The sequence below is a fragment of the Hyaena hyaena genome, unplaced genomic scaffold (assembly GCF_003009895.1).
Source record: "Hyaena hyaena isolate Hyena2069 unplaced genomic scaffold, ASM300989v1 scaffold_68, whole genome shotgun sequence".
NCBI lineage: Eukaryota > Metazoa > Chordata > Mammalia > Carnivora > Hyaenidae > Hyaena > Hyaena hyaena.
This window is the reverse complement of record NW_024080700.1, coordinates 1,601,399-1,627,517: the sequence shown is the minus strand read 5'-3', so window position 1 is coordinate 1,627,517 and position 26,119 is coordinate 1,601,399. Positions and strand designations below refer to the sequence as shown.

Sequence of the window (26,119 nt, the reverse complement as noted above, 5' to 3'; positions counted from 1 at the left end):
GAACCTCCACACTGTTTTCCAGAGGGGCTGTACCAGTTTACATTCCCACCAACAGTGCAGGAGGGTGCCCGTTTCTCCACATCCTCGCCAGCATCTAGAGTTCTCTGATTTGCTCATTTTAGCCACTCTGACTGGCGTCAGGTGGTATCTCAGTGTGGCCTAACCACGCTTTCTTGTGGTCACTGTCGGGCTCCCACAGACTCAGGCTTGTAAAGAGTAGGGAACAGCATTCCAAGTAGAGGGAAGAGCACGTATGAGGCGCCAAGGCAAGATCAAGCTTGGTGGGCTCAAGGATCAGCCACTGGGGCAGGCAGGGAGAGTTGCCAGCGGGGAGGTGGAGAGAGGGACCTGCCCGGGCCACACGGGGCCTGGGACCCATGGGGAGGAGTTTGGGGGTTTCTGCCCAAGAGGGCTTGAAAGGCGGTGGAATGATACATGTTTTCAAAAGTTCAGTCTGGGTGCTGGGTAGAGGAGGGCTTAGGGGTCAAGCATGGAAGCGAGAGCAGGGAAGAAGCTGTCCAGGGCTGGAGGTGGTGCGGGCTGGGGATTGGTGGGGCCAGGGTGGAGGGAGGTAGATCCAGGATGGAACTTGAGAGTGGAATGGACAAGACAAGCTGATGGAGGGTTTGTGGGATGAGGGAAGTGGAAGCCAAGGATGCCTCCGAGGGTGAAATGGAGCCATCTCACTTTCTGGAAGGCAGGGGTTCACAGCCAGGGGTGACTTTGGCCCACTGGGAATATATGGCAATGGAGATATTTTTGATTCATGGCAGAGGGAGGTGGGCAGTAAGAGGGGGAGCTATGGATGGTGTTTAGAGAATAGAGGTCTGGGATGCTGCTAAACGCCCCACAGGACAGTCCCCAACAACAACAAATTAGCCCCAAATCATTGAGAAACTACTCGAAGGGCCTAGAGTCTCCCACTCCCTGTCAGCAGGACCTGCCTATTTGGTCCATGCTTGAGGGAAGAAAAATATGATAATAAAATGAGCATGGGGATCATGCCAAGCAGTGCACAAGCTTGAAAGGATGAAGTCCTCACGACACCCTTAGAAGAAGGTACACTCTGAGCAGTCCTGTTTTCCAGGTTAGGAAGCTTATGCTCAGAGAGGTTAAGTGATGCATCCAAGGACACACAGACAATAAGCAGAACTGGGGCTCAAACCCAAGTCTGCTTGACTCTAAGCTCCTATTTGTCCCTCTTGAGTCCCTGCCTTCTTGCTTATCGCCTCGCTGGCCCGCCAGCCCTCCCCATCCTTTAATTCTTTCCCCTCCAGCCCATCCAGGTCCCTGTCCACTCTTGCGTGGCTCCAACTTGCTCACATATGGCCTCACTCCTCTCCTTCCCAGGCTGAGCGAGACGAGGCTGTCCCCAAGGAGCCCGCTCTTGCTGGCCGACCTCTTCAGCCTGTGCCCACGGGTCCAGAAGGTGGATCTCAGGTGGGCATTGCCCTGGGACAACCGGATCTAATCTTGGAGGGTTGTGCCTAGGGTCAGTGTGTGGGGGTTGGATGGAGACAGTAAACCCCAAGTCAGAGGTGTGGCTTCTGGAGGAAGGGGTACCTGCCCCAGGAGGCATCGTGAGCTGTAGCCAAGGGTGGCTGACTCAGGTGCTGTCTGTTTCAGGTCCCTGTATCACACAACCCTGCACTTCAGCTCTAGCGAGGAGCAGAAAGGCAAGCACTGTGGGTAAGTCCCTGGAATTGTGCCCTGGCAGCTGGTAGGTATTGGGGACAAGTACATCTGCCCCCCGGGTACCCGAACTGAGTACAGATTGCCTACCCAAAAGGTCTCTCTGCAAGGGGGCTTCTTTCCCTCCGACAGAAAGAAGCAGAGGTCCAGAGAGGATCAGGCTTTATCAAAGGCAAATTAGGAGTACCTGTCAGACCACACCAGAGCTGTGGGGCCTGGTCCAAGGAAAAGGACTTCACAACCTGCCCACCAGTCTTTAAATCGCAGCCCCACGGGGCCTGATGCCTTGGGCAAGCCCCTTAACCTCTGTGATGCCCGGCTTCCGCAGCTGCAAAGGGGGCTGCTGTGTTGCAGGGTGTTTGCAAGGATTAACTGAGACAGGGTGTAAAGCACGAGGCACTTACAGGTGGAAGCGTCCTTCCCCTGCTGACCCCCGGGCCAGTGCTCTGTGGCTGCCTGCATAGGAGGGAGGAGGTGCTACACCGGAGGCAGGATGGTGAGGCAGAGGGCAGCCTTCAAACGCAGAAACTATGTTTCTGGTAGCTGATGGCACTGGCTCTCCAAGAGACCTTGGACCAGACCCTTCTCCTGTGGGCTCTAGCCTCCTTGCCTGTGAAGTGACAATAAATAGAATTGTGATACGTTGACCACCTGCAGGGTGCTATTCTAGAGCCTTTTCACATTACTTCCCTATAAGCCTCAGAGCTGTGGTCGCCTGGCAGTAAGGGGGCAGGTGAGATTCGAACCTGGGGAGTTCAACAGTGCTCCTAGCCCAGCAATGAACAGGTTTTTCCTGTAAAGAGTTAGACTGTAAAGACTTTGGGTTTCTGCAGGCCACACGATCTCTGCGACAGCTACTCAACGCGGCCTTTGTAGCTGGAAAGCCGCAGTGATGATACATAAGCCGGGGCACAAGCCTGCAGGCCGGTAAATCTCCGCTATCATTTATTCACCCTGAGGCTCGCGTTTCATATACTTTGTACGTGTCAGGAAATGCTCTTCTTTTCGCTTTTTTTTTCTCAACCGTTTGAAAATGGAAAAATTATCCTTAGCTTGCAATATCCGGGTGGCCTTGGGCCGTGGTTTTCCATGTCCTGTCCTAGCCTAACACTACCCTGACTTCTAGAATGCCTTGATAGCTTCTGAGTCAGCAGTTTCCAAAACGTAGGACAGAGATCAGGATGGGATGGTTTTTTAGAAGTTTGCGCAGATAGTCGAGTTGGTCTTCGACACTGAGCCCCTGAGCGAGGTCACTATTCCCTTTCTGATTCTCGATCTGATTAAGGCCAAGAGGAAGTCAAGGTTGGGTGGTGGTGTGACTTTAGCACGACTCTAATGCTTGCTGAGCCCCCTTTTTTAATAAAGAGAGAGAGCCCTCGTCCAGGAAATTCCGGCTCAAATTAAATGATGATATTTTGCTCTCATTTCATACATTCTTGTGCTTATGGTCTGTTTATGGCACCACATGTCACTTTTCCATTTGAGTTTCCTTTTACAATAAAGGCATCCAGTCACAGAAGGAGCTGATTTCAAAATAGGAAGTGAATAATAGTGTAAGAAGGAATTTAGGAACAGGAAAAAGGTCACGAAGGGCAGGAACAGTGATAAAAATTTGAGATATTGATTTTAGGTACTTTGTGATTTTAAGATTTTTCCTCCTTTTTTTTTTTTTTTAAGTTGCTGGCTAGTTATAGAGCCTTCATTTACTTTTTTGTATAGTCTTATTATTTATTTATTTATTTGTTTTTTCTTAAAGTGCAGCTGAACTGCAGTGTTGTGTTAGTTTCAGATGTACAACCTAGTGATTCAACAACTCTGCATATTAGGCAGCACTCCTCATCATAAGTACCATTATGACTTTATTACAACATTACTAACTATATTCCCTATGCTGTACTTTTCATCCCCCCCCTTGACTTGTTTATTTTAATAACTGGGAGTTTGTACCTCTGAATTCCCTTCACCTTAATTCCAGTATCAAAGGCAAGAGCAGAGGTTCTTCGCCCCTGTCTCCCCCCACCCCACCCTGTATGTCAGGTCATTAACAGGACCCCAAGAGCTGTATGTAGCTCTCCAACTTGAGCTTGAATCAGAACCACCCGGGAATCCTTGCCTCTGTGGTTTCTGATTCAGTGGGTCTGGACTGGGTCCCCAGAACTTGCATCTGAACAAGTTCCCAAGTGTTGCAGGTGTGGCTGGTCAGGGGCCACACTCTGAGAACCACCTCCCAGAGGGAGCCTGTGGGCACCAGGTGGGATCTGCTGCGGGGGAGGTGGAAGTGGTAGATGCTGGACAGTTCCAGAGAATCCGACCTTGGGTGGGGCCCCACCCAGGATGAGCCAGGGCAGAGCAGGTGTGAGCAGCTCAGCGCCCCTTCCTCAGGCCTGTTCCCCCCCCTCCAGCAGGTTCACGGACTGTGGCCTCAGTCAGGATCATGTGGAGCCGCTGTGCTGGCTGCTGAGCAAATGTGAAGACCTCAGCCAGCTGGAGTAAGTGGGGGGTGGGCGCGGAGGGAGAGGAGCATGGGAGCACATGCCTGGGCGGCACTAAAGCTCTGTGTGTGTGTGTGTGTGTGTGTGTGTGTGTGCGCGCGCGCGCACGCACGCATGCATTCAACACCTCTCAGGGACAGCTAACAGGGATGCCTGGGACACATCCTGGGTCACGTTCATTACATCTCCCTATGCCCATTTCATCTCTTCCACCCCCCACTCTTGCCAAGGTGGAGCTAGTTGAGCGTGTGCCCCTTGATCTAATTTGGGGGCTCTTCAGTAAAGGGTTTTAAGAGCCCCTCGGCCTCATGATGATGAAGACATTCGAGTTCTGCTGGCAGATGGGAACCAAAATGAAGGATCCCTTGGTCTGCCTGGCAGGTGGTTAAAAGTACCAAATGCTCAGCCTGAGGAGGGCCCGGGAGCAGCTGGGATATAGCCTGTTTTGGGTGCCCAAATAGCACAGCTGCCGAATGGGTAGAAAAATAAAAATAGATAGCCACCTCCTGAGCACTTTCTCCACTGGGCTAAGTGCTTTATATGTTCTTTTTACCCTTCCAAAACCCTAGGTACTATTGTCCCCATTTTATAGATGAGAGAACCGAGGTGCAGGGAGGATTTAAGAACTTGCCCAAGGTCACGTAGCTAGGATGATGCAGTCTTTGCTAACAACCGCTAGGCGTTCAGCTTAGGACCAGTGGGACGTAAGAGCTGTCTATAAGCTAGCATGTGTGCACGTGTGCGCACACACACGTGCACACGCGCACACATACACACTTTAAATTCCTATTGCCATGTGGCCTAGAAGAGAAACGGACATCATGTATTAGATAAACCAGCAGTACATCTTTGAATTTTTCTGTTTTTCATTGTAGAGGGAAGTTTTTCTAATTGTAAAGATTCCTTTATCCAGTGGCTTTATGAGACAAACTGATTTGTAATTTTTAAAGTCACTCTGAAAAAGACAGGCCTCAAAAGCATCTTCATCAGGGACAAAATGAGTTCAAAGATGCAAGACAAAAATCAGATATTCCAGGCGTGCTGATTATACCATTCCTGAAAGTGTAGCTAAAACCATAGGATGCTACAACGAGGGGAAATAGAGTATTCAAGTGCAATTTCCGATATTGCGTTCCCGAATTAAAAGAAGAAATCTCCTGGGTGAACGCTGCCTCCAAACATCTTTCTTTTTCCTGACTTTACTCTTGTTCAAAAGTTGTGGTTCTCAGATGTGGGCCAAGGGCACGGTAAAGGCAAATTGGTTTTTCTCTCACTCCGGGGAGCCTGCTGGAGGCTTGGGGGCCCCAGGGGTGGGCAGCAGGTACCGCAGGGGTAGGTGAGGACTGGGTCGCCTGCGGTGCTGGTCAGGGGGTGGTGGTGGGCAGTGCAGGAGCTGTCGTGTGCTGGGCCGTCGTGCAAGGCGTGCCGGAGATGGTGGTGCGATGGGGGCGGGCGTGTCGCTGTCCAGGCACAGCGACAGCATGCATGATGATGACGTTGGCACGGAAGCAGTCCCAGGCAGGTTGGGCAGCGATGGTAACTATGAAGAAAAGGCTCCGGCAGAGAGGGCGTGTCCGCCCGCCACGAACTTCTTCCTACCTCTCGCAGCCTCTCGGCAAACCTGCTGGGTGATGACGGGCTCAAGTGCCTCCTGCAATGTCTGTCTCAGTTGCGCATCTCCGGCTCTCTTGAGTAAGTGATGAGCAGCCTGGGGAGAGCCCCCCACACGCTCTTCTCTCCCTCATTGCCCACTGTAGGCAGAGCCCCCATCAGGCATCCCAGAGAAGCTGTAACTAACGTGTGGTGACCCAAGCTGACTTTGGGACAGGGAAGTGACAGTTTATCTCTTAACCAGCTGATGCAGGACCCCAGCCGTCCCAGCTCCTGGTCCATCCTGTCCCTGAATGCTAAATCTAAGGGACACAGATTTGGAGATGTCCCCACAGCAGGGAGGGTCCCTAGGAAGCCACCCGCACTCTCAGCCGGTCCCCCCAGTGACCCGGCAGACTGGTGACCAGAACCCAGATACAGCAGGTCGCTAGGCACCTCAGCTGGGCTCTGGGTGTCCCTGAGTCCCCGGGGCTGGGGCTGTCAACCTGGCCTCATCAACCCTGTCTCAGATGCCAAGAACCCTGTCTCAGCGCCTGCTCCTGAGGGCTCGGGGCCCCATGCCTGTCCCGCTGGGTACAGTACCCCTCTGGCCTCTCTCTCTCAGACCTCAGCGTCTGCACCTGGAGAACAGACACTTAAACATTGAGGACCCTCCTCCCGGAGATGACAGCTGGAAGGGAGGAGCCGGGGGCTGGGCAGGGCTGCCCTGAGGTGCGCCCCCACCCCCCATCCCGAGCCTCGTTTTTCTTCCAGTCTGAGTCACAACAGCATCTCCGTGGAAGGTGCTCTGTGCCTGGTGAAGGCTCTCCCCTCCTGCCCACACGTCCGGGAGGCCTCCGTGAAGTAAGACACTGGTGTCACTTGCCGATGGCGGGGAGAAGCAAGACTCCCACACTTAGCAGCTCTGTCGTGTGACTTGGGGCGACTTGCACCCCTGGAAGGGGGATCCTAGTTTCTGTCCTCTGAGGCCTGCATGACATAGGGACCAGGGAGGTCACAGGGTGGGGAAGGCCAGGCTCCAGTGTCCTCACAGAACGGGTTGGGGGTCTCCTCTGGTCTCTCCTGTGGCCCCCACCCTGCCCTGCCCCTGCGGAACCAGCCCCCTCCCTTTGTGCACCTCTGATGTCTGGGTCTCAGGATGCTGGGCCTCCCCACGCCCTTCTCTCTGCAGCCTGGGCTCTGAGCAGAGCTTCTGGGTCCACTTCTCCCGACAGGAGGAGGCTGAGAAGACGCTAAGGTAACTCGGGGGCTGGGGTGAGGGCACAGGGGAGGGAATGGGGAAGAAGAGGCCGAGCCTGTGGCAGCCCCCGTGCCTCCTTCTTCAGCGGGCCTTCTCCTTCAGACGCCCAGCCTCATGCTCACGGCTTGGGTCTGCCTCCCCCAGGACCCCCCCCCCGCTCCGGTCCTGGGGGCCAGGCCTTCATGTTGTATCTGTGCCTCTTGGCCACGTCTTAAGTCTGGAAGCTTCTGGGTGTCATGGTTAAGAGCTCAGACTCTGGGGGCGCCTGAGGGTAAATCCCAGCTCCACCACTTATCAGCTAGGTGACCTTGAACCTGTGACTTAACCCTCTCTGTGTTTCAGTTCCTCATCTGTAGGATGGGAATAATAGTAAGACTGACCCCTTAGCGTTATTGTGAGGACTGAGTGAGTTGATATGTGTTAAGTGCTTGGAAAAGGCCTGGCTCACTGAGTGCTGTATCAGTCGTTGTTATTAATTACCGACCAGTAGCCTCGGGCTCCCTCCCTCTCGGCCTCACCACCGCTGTCTTGGGTCACTTCCTCCATGTGTCTTTCTTCAGCTGTGGTTGTGGCCTCTGAACCGGTCCACGGCCTCTGGCCATGCCTCCCCTGCCCCCAAATCCACTCACTTCGCAGCAGCCAGAGGGACCTCCTGGCCCACCTCGGACTATGCCGGTCCTCCGTGCTGAGCCCTTCGTGGCTCCCGGTGCCTCTACAATAAGGTTCCCGTTCTTCAGCGTGGCCTTCTCCTCACAGTCTCATCGAGCTGCACTTCCGATTGTGTTCCTCCTCACCTCCAACATCACACTCATATACCTCACACTCACACCACACCCACACCCATCCCCCCACACACACCGTACCACACACACACACACACACACAGACAACACACCCCACACTCGCACCACACACACACACACACACACCGTACCACACACACACAGAGACAACACACCCCACACTCACACTACACTCACACATACACTGCACCACACCCACCCCCCCCACATCCCACACTCACACCCCACACATACACACACCCCACACTCATACCCCTCCACACCCTACACTCACACCACACTCACACATACACTGTACCACACCCACACCCCCCTACACCCCACACTCACACCACACTCACACTTACACCGTACCACACCCACACCCCCCTACACCCCACACTCACACCACACAAACACACACACACTATACTACACACACACATCCACACACCGTACCACACACATCCACACACACACTGTACCACACCCCACACACACACACCCCACACTCACACCACACACACACACACACACACACACACACTGTACCACACACACACATCCACACACCGTACCACACACATACACACACACACCGTACCACACACACACACACGCACAGACAACACACAGAGAACACACCCCATACTCACACCACACATATACACACCCACACGGCGGTAGGTTTGGGGCAGGCTGACCGGGCCTGAGACCTCACCGCCCCCCGGCTGTGCGTCCCTGGGTTAGTCACTGTCTCCGTGGGTACATGATGCGGTGGGAATGCCAGGAGGTGCTGCGTGTAGGGCGAGCTCAGCAGACGTACCCAGAGGCGGGCACACGGCCTGGCCTATCGTCTGGGCTCAGTGAGGGACGCTCCTGGCCCTCTCTCGGCGGGGTTGGGGTGGGGGTGGTCATCCCTCCTGGGAGACCAAGAGCTGCCCCTTGGGCCTGTGGTCAGGCCTTTGCACTCAGAGCCGGGGGCAGATGGCAGCTCCGATGCCTCACCCAGCCCTGCCCCTTCCCTCTGCCCGCAGGCTGAGCCAGTGCGGTTTCAGGCCAGAGCACGTGCCCAGGCTGGCTGCCAGCCTGAACCGGGCCCAGGGGCCGACGGCGCTCACGTGAGTGACCTGAGTGACCGGGCACGAGGGCAGCGGGGGGGGGGGGGCGGGGGCTCCTTGTGAGAGCCACCCCGGTAACGGACCCCATCCCCAGGCTGGCCCAGTGCTGCCTGTGCCTGGAGCAGCTGACCGTCCTCCTGAGTCGGCTGTGGCGGCCGCTGGGGCTGTTGAATCTCAGGTATTGTCCAACGGGGTCAGGGTGGGTAATGGAGTATGGGTCTCCCCCACCCCCGCCCCTGCTCCCCGAGCATGGCCCCGGCCATCTCCTGCACCCAAACCCTGCCACTTGGCCCCTGCTGGTGTTTCCAGAAACCCCCTCAGCTCGCAGAGAAGCCACCCTCCTTGAGGTAGGGCCTGTGCTTCAAGATGTAAGAAAAACAGGAAATGCCGAAGGACACCCAGCTGAGGTCAAAAGCAATATATAACAGGCTGCCTGGGTGGCTCAGTCGGTTAGGCTTCTGACTCCGGCTCAGGTCATGATCCCACAGTCTGTGGGTTTGAGCCCCGCGTGGGGCTCTGTGCTGACAGCTCAGAGCCTGCAGCCTGCTTCTGATTCGTGTCTCCCTCTTTCTCTCTGCCCCTTCCCTATTCTCTCCCTCTCAAAAATAAACATTAAAAATATATGTATATATAACAAGTTTCATGTGTGCATGTTCACTATGGCCATTATAAAACTTTCATAGAAACATTGAAGACACTAAAAAGATGAATTTGGAAGACCCATATTCTTATTACCTGGGTGTGACAGATGTTCAGGGTTCTTTATATTTGCTTCATATTTTAATATTTTTTTGGCTACAGTGTTTTCAAATAAGCTATAGATCTCATAAAATATTGCTTCTAAATATTTCGTCATGAATCTTTAAATATAAGGACCTTTTCTACATAATCACGGTTGATTTAGGACACCCAGGAAAATCGGTAGCAGTTCCGAGTGTCGTGATTACCCAATCCAGTCTAAAAATTACCATCCACCCCAAACGGGGCAGCTGGCTCGTTGGACCCAGGATCCAGGCAGGGTCCATGTTGGCATGAAGTGGCTTTTAAGATTCTTTTTTTTTTTTTTGTAATTTTTTAATGTTTATTTATTTTTGAGAGATAAGAGCATGAGTGGGAGAGGGGCAGAGAGAGCGGGAGACACAGAATCCAAAGCAGGCTCCAGGCTCTGAGCTGTCAGCACAGAGCCCATTGCAGGGCTTGAACTCACAAACCGGAAGATCATGACCTGGGCTGAAGTCGGATGTTTAACTGACTGAGCCCCCCAGGCAGCCCCATGAATCTCCTTCCTTTTAAAGGCTGACTGCCATTCCACTGTAGATAGACACCACATTCTGTTCATCTGTCCATTCATCCGTCTGTGGGCACTTGGGCTGTTCCACCTTTTGGCCACAGCAAGTGTGGCCAATACAGTGACTGTATTAGTCACTGTGAACATGAGCGTACAAATCTCTCTTTGTATCTCTGCTTTCAATTCTTTTGGGTATATACCCAGAATTCCTGGATCACCCAAAATAATGCTTTAAATGAAAACTTTCCATTCCCTAAAAATAACACATAGTCGTAGAGATTTGTGGAAAATCCAGATGAACATAAGAAAATAGTACTTTGAAAAAAAAAATTCAACATAACTTCAAAAGCAGAAATATTTTAAACAACTCTTTTTTTCCTGCTTCTAAATTAATGCATGCACATTGTAGAAAGTCTGGAAAATATTGGAAACTAAGGAAAGAGGGGAAAAACCATTTGTGAGAATTCTACCATCTAAACAACCAGCATTAGCGCTTAGTATATTTTTCTCGTATCTCTGTCTCCCTGTTTCTCTCTGTGTTTTCTTCCCTCTCATAGTTTTCCTTTTTAAATTTTTTTCTAAATGTTTGTTTATTTTTGAGAGAGAGAGAGCAGAGGAGGGGCAGAGAGACAGAGAGACACAGAATCCAAAGCAGGCTCCAGGCTCTGAACTGTCAGCACAGAGCCCGATGCAGGGCTTGAACTCACGAGCTCCGAGATCATGACCCAAGCTGAGGTCAGATGCTTAACTGACTGAGCCACCCAGGCGCCCCTTTCTTATTTAAATACAAATTGGGATGTTTTATATACAACTTTATTGCTTTATCTTTGTCACATAATGCTATGTCGGCCTTTCCTTACATCTAAAACTATTGTTTAAAAAAAGAATATTTTCTGTTAGGATGGTTACAGTAACTGTCAGAACAAGGATGATGTTAATGATGTTACACTTGATTTATGCTTGTGCTTGGTTGTGTAATCTTAATAGTTTTTAAATAGGCAAAACCAAAAACAGCCTCCGAGCCCTCCTTGGCCCTCCCCCACTTCCCCGGCTCGGCCTGGGGGACCTTTATCCCCCTCTGCTTCTGCGACAGGGTCGAGGAGCCGTGGGTGGGCAAAGTCGGGGTCCTCACGCTGCTAGAAGTCTGCACCCAGGCCTCAGGCAACATCACTGAACTAAGGTGAGTCTGGAGAGGAGGCCACTCTGAATTCTTCATCTTTTTTTAAAAAAAAATTTTAATGTTTTTATTTATTTCTGAGAGAGAGAGAGAGAGCAGGGGAGGGTCAAAGAGAGAGGGAGACACAGAATCTGAAACAGGCTCCAGGCTCTGAGCTAGCTGTCAGCACAGAGCCCGATGCGGGGCCGAACCCACGAACCGTGAGATTGTGATCTGAGCCAAAGTCGGACACTCAACCGACTGAGCCACCCAGGCGCCCCTGAATTCTTCATCTTTTCAAGACCATTGGGACCATCCCTCTCCTAGACATCAAGTCTCTTGGCCCTCGTGAGTGGGGGGAGGGGGTAATAGCTGTGTCACTAGCAAATTCTCTGCATCTCCAAGATGGCAGGAGCTACACACACTTGTCATGATTTATGCAGTAATGAGGCCGCAGTGCCAGAAAGAGGGAGGCAGTGGCAGATGCAGGATGCGGAGCTCTTGGATCCCAGTGATGCACAGCCCGGGGGTCCACACTGGCTGCCTGGAGCTGGCCCCTGATTACAGTAACACGCACTGTGGCTCTATGACCAGAGGTCACAGAGATGACGCGGAGCAGCTAAGGGCAAAGGCTGTGGGGTCCCGCTGACCCACGTCTGATCCCTACCGGGTTTGGGAGCTTGGAGTCAGGAGACTGGCAGCCTCGGTCCCGAGCTCAGCCTGCACAGGAAACCGCTGCGACCCTCACAGTGGCTACGTGTTCCCTCTGCAGCATTTCCAAGAGCCAGCAGCAGCTCTGTCTCCAGCTGGAGTTTCCCCATAAGGAGAACCCGGAGGCCGTGGCCCTCAGGTGGGACCTAGTACCTGGACCCCCAGAGGAGTAGCTGGTGGTGGGGTAGGGGCAGGGCACTGCTGCTTCTGATCAATATTTCTCATGCGTTGCTCAGAGTCCTTTGATATCCAAAGTGTCTAGGTGGCCAATGAAATCTGGCCTAACCTGCCTCTCCATGCTCTCCATCCCCACCCCAAATTATAGTCTCAGCTCCAGTCATCCCTACCATCTTTCAGTTCCTTCAACACCATCTTGCTCCCTTTGACCTCAGGGCCTTTGCACAGGCTGTTCCTGGACCAGTATGTTCTCTCTTCCCCTCCCCTCCTCCCTCCTTATTCACCTGGCTAACCGCCCCCCTACTTCTCCAGGTCTCAGCTTAAATGCCACCACTTCAGGAAGGTCCCTCTGAACCCCCAGAGGTAATCAGGTTCTCCCGTGATCCGCTCTTACAGATGGCTTGGATTCACAGCACCCCTAATTCATGCAGCACATTTTGGAAACCAAAATGTCATCCCTTTTGGGTGAATGCAGCCCTGCATGTGTACATTCTGGGGAATAGACCTTAGCTGGAGCCCAGCCCAACTCACCTTCTTGGCTGGGTCCCCTTGTACAGTGAACAACCTGCACAGCCATACCTGCTGCCCCATCTGGACCTCTCCTTCATAACCCTTTGCATAAATGAATAGAAAGTTGTGGGACTTTATTTCATTAGCATTTACTCATCCCTAAAACATAAGCTCCTTGTAGGCAGGCACTGAGTCACCCAGGTGTTCAGATCCTGCTGCCTCCCCACCTACCTCCAGATTGGCTCATTGTGACCTTGGGACCCAGCACAACCTTCTTGTCTGCCAGCTGATGGAGACGTGTGCCAGGCTGCGGCAGCTCAGGTCAGAACCCGGAAACACCTCCTAGGGTCCCGAGGCCTCTGGTCACCCCCAGGACCCACCCCAGGCCACATGGGAGAGGCCGGCCGGTCCGGGATGGGAATGAGCAGGGCCTGGGGCCTCACTGCTTTCTGTGGCTTTCTTGCTTCCCTGAGCAGGAGAGGATCACCCTTGGCCAGTGGGGGGGAGCCTAAGCCACCCCACTGGGAGCTCTCGGGTGGTTCTCTCCCGCCTCTTGGCCTCCCAGCCCTGCGTGACGGATGCTCCCTGAGGGCCATCCCACCTGAAAGCCTCCGGAATATGCTTTTGGGCCTTTTCAGCTTGTCCCAGGTGAGCCTCTGCGACACCAGCTCCCTGCTGCTGCAGAGTCTCCTGCCGGCCCTCTCTGAGCTGAAGACATTCCGGTACGCAGACAGATGTTCACCCGCCCCCACACTCCCTGCCCTCCCCAGCCCTGGGCTTAGCGGCGCCAACTGTGTGGCCCCACTCGGGGCGGGACCACTCAGTGGCCCTGGGAATGAAGTCAGGGTGTGTGGTCATCCACATGCCACATGGCAGAGAATGATTTCCTCGTCAGTGCTTTTGCGTTTTCTTCTTTTTTTTTCTTTTTACTATTTGAAATAATTGCAAACTAATAGAAGACCCAGAAGCAGTTCCATATGCCATTTTCCCAAATTCACCCCTTGTTTTGTAATGTTTTTTATTTATTTTTGAGAGAGAGAGACAGAGCGAGCAGCAGAGGGTCAGAGAGAGAGGGAGATAAAGAATCTGAAGCCTTGTTGATATTTTTTCACCTTTGCTCTTTTTCCCTTCCTCCCTCTTTCCTCACCCCTCCTCTCTGCTCTTCTCTCTCCCTCTCTCTTTTTCTGAGCCATTTGAAATTAGTGGCATACACATGCCCCTTCCCCCCTTACTATTTCAGGGAATTTCCTAAGAACAAGAACATTCTCTCCCATGATCCAATAAAAGCATAAAATGGAGGAAATGTAACATTGTTACAGTTACATGATGGTTATCAAAACTACCGTTTATGTGCCATTTTTCCAAATGTGCCCATAATGTTTGTTGCATTCCCTCCCCCTCCCCCACCCCAAGTTCTAAATTCCACCTAGGATCACACACTGCACTTAGTTGTTATTTGTCAACACTAGGTGACAATCTGGAATGTTCCTTAGCTCCTCTTCGTCTTGCATGATATTGTCATGACATTTACATGCCAGTGATTTTGTAAAACGTCCTTCTGTTTGGCTTTGATGTTTCCTCATGTTTAGATTTAGGTTCTGCCTGTGGAACAGAAATATCACAGAGGTGATGTTGTGTTTTTCCCTAGAGGCACACGTTGTTTCTTTGTCCCCTGACGAGTGAGGGGTAGCTGTGATCACCCAGTTAAGGTGGCGTCTGCCAGGTTTCTTCCCTTGCAAAGCGACTGTTTTCCCTTTCTAATTAACCCCTATCTTGTAGGGAGATACTTTAAGACTATGTAAACATCCTGTCCTTCTTCACATTTTCATCTATGAATTTCAGCCTCCATTGATAATTCTTGCCTGCATCAAATATCAGTATGTTGAGGGGCGTCTGGGTGGCTCAGTGGGTTAAGCATCCTACTTCAGCTCAGGTCATGATCTCACAATTCATTGGGCTCTCCCATGATCTCCCAACCCGCATTGGGCTCTGTGTTGACCGCACGGAGCCTGGAGCCTGCTTCGGATTCTGTGTCTCCCTCTCCTCTCTGCCTTCCTCTGCTCTCTGCCTCTCAAAAATAAATACATGTTTAAAAATTTTTTTTAATCACACTTAAAAATCTATTATCAGTCTGATGGTTGGAAAATGGAGCTTTTCTAACTTTTCATTCTCTTTGAATCCAACTGATTGCACCAAGGCGGTGTCCGTTTGGGTATCTTTAACACCTCTCCAATACTTGCTACTCGCTTTTGTTGTTGAAACAAAGGTGCAGAGCCCATGGTCAAAGACAGTAGCTAGCTAGACTTTGTGGCATCCGTGTGAAGTTGCTACCTGAATATAGTTTAGGGAAATACTCTAGTCCGTGCTCCTGCCTCCCAGCTATATCTCAGATTAATGATTCCGTGGCAGGGGAGAGTTATGAAGGGAAGAAGGGGCCCCTTTCCCCCCGCCTCACCCCTCCTCCTTGCTCTCTGCTACCAGCATTCAGGGTTCTCAAGACTGAGAGCCCCTACCTGACCTGCTGCCCTTTGACCCCCACCAGGCTGACCTGCAGCTGTGTGAGCTCCGAGGGCCTGTCCCACCTGACATCTGGTCTGAGCCACTGCCTCTACCTGGAGGAGCTGGAGTGAGTCACGTGGCGGGGGGGTGGGGGGGGCAGCGGAGGGGGAAGGGATGGCCCAGCTGAGGGTGGGGAGGACGGTTGAGCCTCCGGTAAGGTGGGTGGTGGGACTCCACCTATCACTTTGCTCCCCGATGAAGCCCAGCGACCTTGGGTTTGGCGAGGGCGGTGGGGAGGAGCTGAGCGCTGCTATCTCCTTGGTCCCCGCTTACCACTCACTCTGAGTGACCCTGGACAAATAAGTAACTGTGTGTCTTTGGGCTTGGACTGGCTCATGTAAAATGTAAAACGGAGGTCATCCTCTTGGTCTGCCTGGGGTGGCTGTGGGTATCAGGGTACAGAGAGGGCTCCAGAGGCGGAAGGGATCACTGCACTTGTGTGTGTGTGTGTGTGTGTGTGTGTGTGTGTGTGTGTGTGTGTGTTCCTTGTCTCTGGCTTCTGCTTTTGCAGCCCTCACCCTAGGCACCCCCTTTCTCCGCTGGGTCAGCTGTGATGGCTGTGCCCCATGGGGCCTGGACACAGAGGGTGGTCTGGGATCTGCAGATCCAGAGCTGTCCTCTCCAGGGGCACTGAGAGAGGGAGGGGGCCGATAAGACAGCTTCAGGAGCCGGCGGGGAATGGGAGCTGGTTTGTGTAACCCTCACCTCATACTCGGTCCCTTCCAGCTTGTCCAACAATCAACTTGGCGAGGAGGGCACCCAAGTGCTGATGAGGGTCCTGGAGGGCAAGTCCCAGCTGAAGAGGCTGGAGTAAGTGGAGGTGGTGGTGAAGGGGGGAGGTGGGGAGGGGTCAGGAGTGCGCCCAGGAACCTCTCCAGCCCCTGCGAACACAAACTGTGAAATCCCTGGATGGAAGCAGGTGAATGCCCTCCCTTTTACCCCCTCGCCTGGCTCTGGGTGCCATCAAAATGCTTGATTGCCAGAAACAGAAAACTCGCTCAAACCAACCCAAGCCAGAAAGGGGATGGATCCTTGCTGCCCAGACCCCTCTCCCCGTTTCAGATGGGTCATTTCCGAGGCTCTCCTCCCTGACAGGCAGCTTTCCTTGAGCTCCCCAGCTAGCTGATTTCTTCCACCTGTCCATCTGTGGCCAAGTGACTCGGGGCACAGACCCTGGTTAGAAGCCACCCCACATGGGTGCAGCTCTCGGTAGGGTGACCGTCCATCCCAGTTTGCCCAGAGCTGAAAGTCCCGCATCCTGGAGCCCCCCTCAAATCTAGGCAAGCCAGACCCAAAAAACCAGCTAGGCTGAAATAAAAAATGCTATAACTGAGATGCAGTACCAACTGGATACAGTCACAACGGGGACTGAAGAAGCAGAGGGGAGCGTAGGTGATGTAGGAGATAAAATTATGGGGGAGAAATGAAGCAGAAAAAAAGAGGGAGAAGAAATTACTAGATCACAAGGAGAGACTTAGAGACCTTAGTCATTCCATAAAATGAAACAATCCCTGCATCATAAGAATCTCAGAAGAGCAGGGAGAAAGGGGCAGGAGTTTTAGCTGAACAAATTGTAGCTGAGAACATCCCCAGTCTGGGGAAGGAAACAGGCATTCATGTCCAAGAGGCACAGAGAATGCCCATTAAAATCAACAAAAACAGGTCAACACCACGACATACAATAGCGAGTTTTGCAAAATACAAACATAAATTCTATGCAAACCAGGACACCTTTTGCTTCCACCTCTGAATGTGTGAGGCTGGGCAAGTTACTTAACTTCTCTGTGCTTTTCTCCCCATCCTGACTTTGGAGATAACAGCTGTACCTACCTCCATGGACTGTTGTAAGGATTAAATGAGATGATACATACATATAAGTCCTTAGAACAGAGCCTGGCACACAGTTCACACTACAAGTACTGACTATTACTACTACTACTACTACTACTACTACTACTACTACTACTACTGATACTACTATTATTATTCCTCTCTCTGCCCAGATGGGGAATCTTAAGGAGTGTGATCTCATGGGTAACACGTAGTTGGGGTCTAGGAATGGGAGTCCTATAGCCTTGGCTTCTGTTCCCAACACTTCTACTTTCTGTGTGTGGCCTTGAACAAGTTTTCTAATGCCCTGAGCCTCAATATGCCTCATCTGTAAAAGGGGGATGACGAGTCCCACCGCTCGGGATGGCCCTGAGCTCAGTGCTCAGTCTCTAATATATGCTTGGTAATTATGCTCAGTAATAGCATGCTACTATATAGTAGTTGCTCCAGTTCCTGGTCAACAGGGTCCAGTGTGACTGGGAACATACAGAACTGCCGCCTGGATGGCCCTAATTCACACAGAGAAACAGCCTTGGGATTTCCCGTGCTGTTTTGTTTTGTGCAATGTGTTTCCTCGGTGTGGATGCACGTGGCTATCTTGGGGGTCCCTGAGCACTGCTGAGCACCAAGGCCTCAAGCCCCCCAGTGGACAGGGCCTCAGTCCACCCCTGGGACCCACCCTCAGCCATGCCAAGGCCCCCTCTGGCTTCCTGTCTTCCAGCCTCAGCCATCTCCCACTGGGCGGCTCCAGCCTGGCCATGCTCACCCAAGGACTGAGCCACAGGACCCTCCTGCAGAGCCTCCGGTGAGTGACCAAGCGAGCCCATGGGAGTGACGGGGAGGGCGTGCTCCCTGGCGCCGTCGGGACCACCCGCCCAGGGAAGCACTAGGGCGACTTCCCTGAGGACTCTCCATGCCTCCTCTCCTGGGGCATCGCCGCCTTCCCAGGTCGGGGCCCACTGCTATGGCCTTTGAATGCCACCAGCTTCCTCCTGGCTACAGAAGTGACCTGAAGGGCTCAGGCCCAAGTCCCGGAACGACCTTAATGTGCACAAATTCACCCAATGCGTCAGGGTTGCCTAGATTCTGCATTTCTGACAAGCTCCCAAGGAATACCAATTCTGGGGGCCACAGACCACACACTTGGAGTCATGAGGGCCTAAACTCAGATCTGGTGACTTTGACATTCTTCCCTTGGGCCCCCGGCCACCTTGATTAGCAGATATAACACATCCTTTTCATGTGATTTTTCAAAATATGAACTGAGGTGGCTAAAAACAAACCCCAGCTGGGGCGCCTGGGTGGCTCAGTTAGTTGGGCGTCCGACTTCGGCTCAGGTCATGATCTCATGGTTCATGGGTTTGAGTCCTGCATCGGGCTCTGTGCTGACAGCTCAGAGTCTGGAGCCTGTCTTCGGATTCTGTGTCTCCCTCTCTGACCCTCCCTTGCTCGCTCTGTCTCTCTCTCTCTTTCTCTCTCAGAAATAAATAAAAACATTTTTTAAAAAATAAAAAATAAAAACAAACCCCAGCCACAGCACAAAGCATTGCTTTGTTTTTACCCCAGTCTCCACCCCCGATGCTAGCAGCGCGGCGTGGGCGGCAAACGTGTGGTCACAGAGTTCTGGGAAGCATATCAGATGAGACTAGGTCACTGCATCCAGAATTAACTTCTAGAAAGGCACTTCACTGAAGTTGATTTTGTGAGGTGAAAGGAAACAAAACAGTCTTCAAAGACTCAACATGGGGCCAAGACAGTTTGCCTCCACTGTTGTGTTGTGTTTTATTTTGTTTTTCCCCACTCATGGAGGCAGGGCAAGGTCAGGGTGCAGAAAAGACAGTAAGCTGGCTTTATAGAAAAGCCCGGCATCTGCATAGATTAGAACATCTATGCCCTGGAGAAAGGATTTGCCTGAATTACAGAATCCGTGTGAACTTGGCATTCAGCCGGGCTGGAGATGCCTGGCACAGAGGCTGAGGCAAAGCCCGGCCCAACCAAAGAACGTGGCTACTGCCCAGGCAGGGGGCTCTGAGCTTTCGTTTCCTCTTTGCCTGGGAGTCCTTAGGAGACTTTGGCCAGTCACGGCTCCTCCCTGGTCCTCCGTTTTCTCATCTGGACTTTGGGTACAGTCATGCCCACCTCACCTGTTCCCCTCCCCAACTCCTGCAGTTTAGTGACCGGCAGATGGGATCCTGGATGTGTAAAAGCTTTGCAAACTGTAGAGTTCTGAGCGCAGCACCTGCAAAGGCCTCCCTACTAAGGCCTCTGCTTCTCCAGTCTGAGCAGGAGCGGTGTTTGTGATGTCAGCTGCCACTAGCCTTCCAAGGCTCTCAGAGCTGCTGGCAGCTTGGAGGAGCTGGAATGAGTTGACTGTCCCCCCCCCCACCCAAGACAGCTTCAGCAGGGTCACGTGGTACAAGCAAGAGGCTCCCTGAGTACACTCCTCCCTTTCTAGTCCCATCACCTCCACCCACTTCCCCCCTGCATGAGCGCCGGCCGGGACCACCAGGAGACCCCGAGATGGGGTGTGAGAGTGTGGATTGCAGCAGGAGGGATTCAGGCCAGACAGCGGGGAGGACATCCTAAACAGAAGACAGGAGTTGGGAGCCCTCACCTAACACAGAGTGAGGGGCAATCTTGGTGTGAGCCGAGGCCTCTCTCTCTCCAGATGTCGGCCTCCTCTTCTGTCCTGGGGCAGGGGGGGCGGGGGCGCGGGGCAGGGGGAGGGGGAGGGGGTGGGCCAAATGGCACGGGTGGTGGGCTGCCGGCTTCAGTTCGCCTCCTGTTCTCTCCCCAAGCTTGAGCCACAACCAGATTGGAGACACCGGAGCCCAGCACTTAGCGGCCGTCTTGCCGGGCTTGCCCGAGCTCAGGAAGATAGAGTGAGTGGCCGGTCCTGCTGACGGGGGCCCTCAGTGGCCACACCACGGGTGGGGTGGACACTGGCCCTGCCTCAGGCTGACGTCCCTCCCCCAGACTCAGTGTGCAAGTGGTGGGGCTGGGCCACCCCCTGGCCTTGCCAACTTCCAGACCTTCAGGCAGCCCAGGCACTGCCCCTCTTTGGTCCTTTGTGCCCCCGTCAGGCTGGGAAGGTGTGTGGCGGGGACACTGAGTCTTGGAGCCCTGGCAGATGGGGTGGGGCGGGGGCACATGGGGTGGCCAAGAGTCTAACGTCTGCCCTGCCCTCAGCCTCTCAGGAAATGGCATTGGCCCGGCCGGGGGAGCACGGTTGGCAGAGTCTCTCGCCCTCTGCAAGCACTTGGAGGAGCTGATGTGAGTGTGAGCTCCGGTGGCTGCCCTCTGCCCTGTGTGTCCCCCCCAGGGGCCCAGGGCAGTACAGGGTCCAGCTTGGGCCAGCCCCATGATCAGCCTCCCCCCTCTCCTCTCGCAGGCTTGGCTGCAATGCCCTGGGGGACAGCACGGCCCTGGAGCTGGCCCAGGGACTGCCCCAGCACCTGAGAGCCCTGCAGTGAGTGTCTCTCTGCCTGGGGCTTATGCAGGGCTAGCAGGGAGGGGCTCCTGGGGCCACCCGTCAGCACCCTGCCCCCTCCCTCCCTGCCTCTGGGGCCTGGGTCAGGGCCGTCAGGAGACACAGCCCAGTCCTGGGGTGCCGCCAGCCCCGTAGAGGCCCTTGGCCTAGCCACTACCCTTTCTGAGTCTCAGTTTCCTTGTCTGCAAAAGAAGTACAGTAGTCTCAGCTCTGAGCCAGTCTGTGAGGGTGAGTAAGGACGTGGCGGCAAAGGCCTATGCAGGCAAAAAACTCCAGTTCATGCCCGCGGTCTCGTTAGAGCCCCACAGAGCCCCGCGGCTGAGATTTCTATTCGCTCCGTTTTCCAGGCAAGGGAACTAAAGCCAAGAGAGGCATGGAGAGCTTATGTTACTTATACAGGAAAGAGCCAGGCCTTGAACTTGGGATTCAGACCCCAAACCAGGGCCCTTGATCCCCACCCAGGTGCTGTGCGGATGGGAAGGCGGTCGGGGGTGGCAGGTGCCCAAAGACAGTGTAAGGCCTGATGGTGCGGCCGGAAACAACGCTGAGTGTGGGGGGTCTGGGAAGGCTCCCAATCCCCACACTGGCCCCCCAGGCTCCCCTCACCTCCTTCCCTTTCTCCAGCCTGCCGTCCAGCCGTCTGGGCCCAAAGGGGGCGCTCAGCCTGAGCCAGGCCTTGGATGGATGCCCGTATGTGGAAGAGATCAGGTGAGTGGGGACCATGGGGCCTGGGCAGAGGGCCAGGCCGGGGAGGGTCTGGGGGCTCCTCTCACAGGCATCTCCCTGCCCTACAGCTTGGCAGAGAACAGTCTGGCCAGAGGGTTCCCACAATTCTGTAAGGGGCTCCCACTGCTCAGGCGGATAGAGTAAGTAGCCTCTCCTTACTCCCTGGGGGGCTGGGGCGGGTGGGGGCAGCCCTTCAAGCCCTTTGATGTGACAGGGGTCTCGGGTAGGGGGTACCTGGAGCAAAAGGGGCACCTTCCTAAGACCCGCACCCTGCCCCGCACTCCTCCTCTCCCTCCTGTTCTGATTGCATGGTGGACAGAGGCTGGAGGTGCCTCCGCCTCAGACACCCTCCATCCCATCCCCTGCTCTGTCCTCAGACTGGTTTCGTGTGAGATTGACGACCACACCGCCAAGCCCCTCGCTGCCAGCCTGCTGCTCTGCCCGGCCCTGGAAGAAATTCTGTGAGTGCTTGCAAGAAGCCTAAGCTGGGAAAAAGCGGGCATCCAGGGGTTTGGCCTGCCTGCCAGTCACTGTACAGCCTGGAGCTGGTCCCTCCCCGCTGGCCGGTCCCCCATCTATAAATGGGGGAGGTCATTCTTGCTAAAACCTCTTCTCAAGGAAGTGGTTACACTTGGGCTGTGAGTGATGTTGGGCCAATTCATTCAGCCTCTCTTGCCTATTTCTCCACCTCTGGAATGGTAGGGGAGGGGCGGGGTGGGGCAGGGAGGTAGGCCAGCTCCTTTCCAAAGGCTCTTTTCCCCTGAACTTCCCTTTGGGAGGCAGCTGGACAGACCACCTCGCCCGGTTTATGGGGCCGCCATAAACAAACACCTGCTGGTAACGACAAATGGCTGAAACCAGCAAGCCCCTGACCTGCCTGCTAGCCATGGCCACCTCCCTCTTGGCAACTGGAGGGGCTCTGACCTTGGGCAGCACTGCCTCGGGGCAAACCGCACTGCCAGGACTAGCCTGAGACCCTGACCACACAATGGATGAAAATGCTGTTTCCTAAAATGCAGGACACAAGTGATTCAAAGACGATTTTAGATTTGCATCTTAAAAGTTTTTTTTATTTAAAAACTTTTTAACACTTATTTATTTTTGAGAGACAGAGAGACAGAGCATGAGCAGGGGAGCAGCAGAGAGAGAGGGAGACACAGAATCAGAAACAGGCTCCAGGCTCTGAGCTGTCATCATAGAGCCCGACGTGGGGCTCTAACCCATGAACCGTGAGATCATGACCTGAGCCGAAGTCGGACGCTCAACCGACTCAGCCACCTAGGTGCCCCGATCTTAAAAGTTTTAATCCTTCTCATTACATGACCCCAAAGACAAAGTGTCAGATCAGTGCTAAGGCTTCTTTTTAACACCTAACAGTGGTGATTCTCCCTTATTTATTTATTTTACTTAATAAGTCAAAAAATATTGTTTATGACCACGAAGCAGATACTTATTTCATACCAAAGATAAACTGGAGATTAGCCAGTCAGTTAGCCCAGTTGTCATGGTCTTGAAATATTACCGTGCCAGAGAGTAAATTTCTCAGTGTTTCAATTTCCTCGCTTTAGTTTTTCTTCATGAGCTTCCGTTTTTAACCAGCAGGGGGCAGGCCACAGGCTCATCGCCTTAGGAAGGAACGCAGGTTCCCACTAGAAGTTAATACTGTTGCCTGCACGGTGTTTATCCTTATAACTACCTTCTGTTTAGGGTTGTCAACACAGGTTTTCCATGGATAGTAGTGATAAACATTCCCTAGGATTAATTTCTTGAAGTGAGGCAAGCAGGGTGGGGGTGGGGACTGCTTTAAGAAATAAATCACACGAGAATATAATACAGGAGGTGCGTACAGGGCAAACATTATGATGGAGGCACCTGCATGGTGGAAGTTGGGACCATGACCTTGTTGCTGCAGACCGTGTGCTCTGAGGTCTCTGCACAGCCAGCTCCTCAGTTGTCTGGGGCCCTAGGGGATGACCGGTTGGAAACGGGGTTTGGGAGCGGAAGGAACTCCTTGTGCCCCGAAGTCTTCGGGGAGGCCCACAAGCACTCCATCTTGGCCTTCCTTGCACCTGCACAACAGCCCCCCGTCGTTGGCCGCCAGGCCTCCCCACCTGCCACCTCGTCTCCACCCCTCCCTGTTCTCCTGCCACTGACCTCAGGACCCCTACCCTGCAGGCTGTCCTGGAATCTGCTGGGGGACGAGGCGGCGGCCGAGCTGGCGAGGGTCCTGCCGCAGATGGGCCGGCTGAAGAGAATGGAGTATGAGGGGCACATCCTGGGAAGCCAGACCTGGGGGAGGGGGCGAAGGGGAGCCTGTGTCCTGGGCTCCGGCCCCTGCCTGCGAGAAAGTTGGCACTCTGCTCCAAGCCCATGCAGACTTTAACTCTCCCTGGGTCCCCGCCTCCGGCTTTCCCGCTGCCCTGTTGTCTGTTGGGTTCTGTAAGCACCTTGCCCTGGGGTGGGGGGAGGGGATATAGGGAAGCCCATCCCCCACACTGATGCCGGTTTCTCTCTTTCCCTTTTCTCTGCTATCTACTGGGAAGCCTGGAAAAGAATCGGATCACAGCTTGTGGGGCCCAGCTTCTGGCTGAAGGGTTGGCACAAGGCTCTGGCATCCAAGTCATTCGGTAACAAGGGCTCACAGGGGTAGCGATGGTGGGCGGGAGGCCACACCAACCTCTACAACGTAGGGGGACTCCCTGTGGGAGGAGGCAAGACCTGGGTTGGGGATTATCACAGGAGACTTGGATCACTCCACCAGGAATTAGACAGCAAGCAGACCTGGATCAAATCCCAGCTCTGCCCTTTGCCAGTTATGTAACTTTGTGTCAGTAACTCAACCTCTCTTAACTTCAGTTTTCCCCATCTGTAAAATGAGGTCAGTGATAGTATTTACCTCAGAAAGTTGCTATGAGGACTAAACGATTCTATAAAGCACTGAGCACAATGCCTAGCACGTAGTAAGCACTTAAGATTATATCATCAGAGCCACCACATACGGTTGTAAAGGCTGTGCACTGCACAAGGGCATTGCCACTAAGGGACGTCGTTTATATAGTAGACATTTTGGATTTCTAGTTAATGGTAGCGAAGTGTCTTGTTCTATAGAAATCCATATCTTATGACAGTTTCAAATGATGGAAGTAAAGTGTCTTGAAGAAGGGTAGTTTTCCCTTATTTGCAAAAATGTGCCATATAAGCATGGTCCTGGCTGGGATCACTAGCTCCCTGAGATGAAGACCAAGTGGGAGAAGTCAGGAGGTGGGTGTGGAGGACACATGCTGGTCTAACAACCACTTCTGCCAGGGAGCTCTGGGCGTGGCCCTCCCCCTTTGGGCCTGGGTCTCCCCATCTGTAGATAAAACAGGGGACAGAGACAAGAGAATGCTCGAGCAAGTCCGACACCTGAGTGCCCGTCTCTGTGCCCGCAGCCTCTGGAACAACCGCATTCCCCCTGACACGGTCCGGCGTCTGCAGAGCCAGGAGCCCAGGCTGGACTTTGCTTTCTTTGACAAGCAGCCGAAAGCCCCTTGGGGTACTTGATGGCCCTCTCGAGAGCCTTCGAATGCAGCCAAGTGAAGCCAGCTTCCACCCACCAGGACCGAGGGCTCAGGCGAAGAGCCACAGCGGGTCCCCTGTGTGCAGCCCTAGGAGGGCGGGGCATTTTTGTCTTCAGGAAGGGACCAGAAGCCTAGAATGGCCAATAGACTCCCCTGCATCACGTGTGATAGGCATGGCCAGTTGGGGACATGTCGCACAATGAGAGTGTCATGATGTGATGCATGGCGGAGAAGTCACCCACGGCAGAATTCCACACTACGTTACACAGAGCTTGCGGTGTGGCCTCTGGGTCACTGTCGTGGGTCCTAGCACCGCATATGGCATGACAAGTGATTTGTGGTTCATATATGACACGTGACAAATGCTTATATCGTATAGTATGTGCTAGCCAGATACCCCCAGCCTAGTTCAAAATCTAATTTATTACTTTTGAAAGCCAGGGAAGTATTTATATATTGCCTTTCTGGAGCATCTAAGCTAGGAAATGTCCCCCACTCAGGACCGGGGATGGGGAGAGAGTATCCAAGCACTGACCAGTCCAGTGGCCTGAGAACTGAGCCAGGGACTCAGCCATGAGGCTTTTGGGTGAGTCCCCTCCTGCCTCAAGGCCCAGTTTCCCATCTCGTAAATGGGATGACACCTTCCTCCTAAACGCTGGCTTCCAAGGACTTTGGGAGCAGGGTGAGGTACAGTCCTTGGGAATGACCAGGCCCCCTCTGACCTACGTAAGGGGGGAAACTGGGTCTAAGGGTGTGGGGATAGGCACTACCAAGATATTCAGGCAAGGCCACTGGGTCCAGCCACTACCTCAGCAGGACCCAGGGGAGTTTCCGGGACCTGTACGTGCCACATAACATTCTTGTTACTTCCAAGGATGGCTCTGCTACACTCTAAGCCAAAGTTGACCAATAAATGTGGATGGTGTTGCAGCCTCTACCCTGAGTCCGATGTGTCCTAATAACTCACCAAGGTCAGAAGTGGTTCACCCCCGACCCCAGGGACTGGAGAGCAGGACAGACCACAGAGAGGTGAACTGAGAGGAGCACTGGCCTGGGAGTCAGGAGACATGGTGTCAACTCCAGACTCTGTCCCCATACGGTCACAGGCTCGCGGGTAGGTTGCCTTCTCTCTCCAGACTCATCTGTGCCATGCGGGTATTATAGAAGCTCAAAG

The 26,119-nt window shown here is 53.5% G+C and overlaps 1 protein-coding gene across 7 annotated transcripts in view; it reads left to right on the top strand.

The window, feature by feature from the left end:
• Positions 1 to 25,888, top strand: part of NLRC5 (NLR family CARD domain containing 5) — an 86,271-nt gene extending 60,383 nt beyond the window's left edge. For 4 of the 7 annotated variants that reach the window (XM_039232611.1, XM_039232615.1, XM_039232612.1 and 1 more), the window contains 24 exons: positions 1,351 to 1,440; positions 1,627 to 1,689; positions 4,095 to 4,181; positions 5,793 to 5,876; positions 6,549 to 6,638; positions 6,967 to 7,032; positions 8,855 to 8,938; positions 9,033 to 9,116; positions 11,320 to 11,406; positions 12,155 to 12,232; positions 13,018 to 13,101; positions 13,419 to 13,502; positions 15,323 to 15,406; positions 16,066 to 16,149; positions 17,891 to 17,974; positions 19,968 to 20,051; positions 20,359 to 20,442; positions 20,561 to 20,638; positions 21,284 to 21,367; positions 21,454 to 21,525; positions 21,763 to 21,846; positions 23,561 to 23,644; positions 23,929 to 24,012; positions 24,817 to 25,888. In XM_039232611.1, the coding sequence (XP_039088542.1) occupies positions 1,351 to 1,440; positions 1,627 to 1,689; positions 4,095 to 4,181; positions 5,793 to 5,876; positions 6,549 to 6,638; positions 6,967 to 7,032; positions 8,855 to 8,938; positions 9,033 to 9,116; positions 11,320 to 11,406; positions 12,155 to 12,232; positions 13,018 to 13,101; positions 13,419 to 13,502; positions 15,323 to 15,406; positions 16,066 to 16,149; positions 17,891 to 17,974; positions 19,968 to 20,051; positions 20,359 to 20,442; positions 20,561 to 20,638; positions 21,284 to 21,367; positions 21,454 to 21,525; positions 21,763 to 21,846; positions 23,561 to 23,644; positions 23,929 to 24,012; positions 24,817 to 24,928 (1,999 nt within the window). In that variant the 3' untranslated portion in view covers positions 24,929 to 25,888. The remainder of the gene's footprint in view (positions 1 to 1,350; positions 1,441 to 1,626; positions 1,690 to 4,094; positions 4,182 to 5,792; positions 5,877 to 6,548; positions 6,639 to 6,966; positions 7,033 to 8,854; positions 8,939 to 9,032; positions 9,117 to 11,319; positions 11,407 to 12,154; positions 12,233 to 13,017; positions 13,102 to 13,418; positions 13,503 to 15,322; positions 15,407 to 16,065; positions 16,150 to 17,890; positions 17,975 to 19,967; positions 20,052 to 20,358; positions 20,443 to 20,560; positions 20,639 to 21,283; positions 21,368 to 21,453; positions 21,526 to 21,762; positions 21,847 to 23,560; positions 23,645 to 23,928; positions 24,013 to 24,816) is intronic. The other 3 variants (XM_039232613.1, XM_039232610.1, XM_039232614.1) reach the window with 2 other exon arrangements.
• Positions 25,889 to 26,119: the final 231 nt, after the last annotated feature.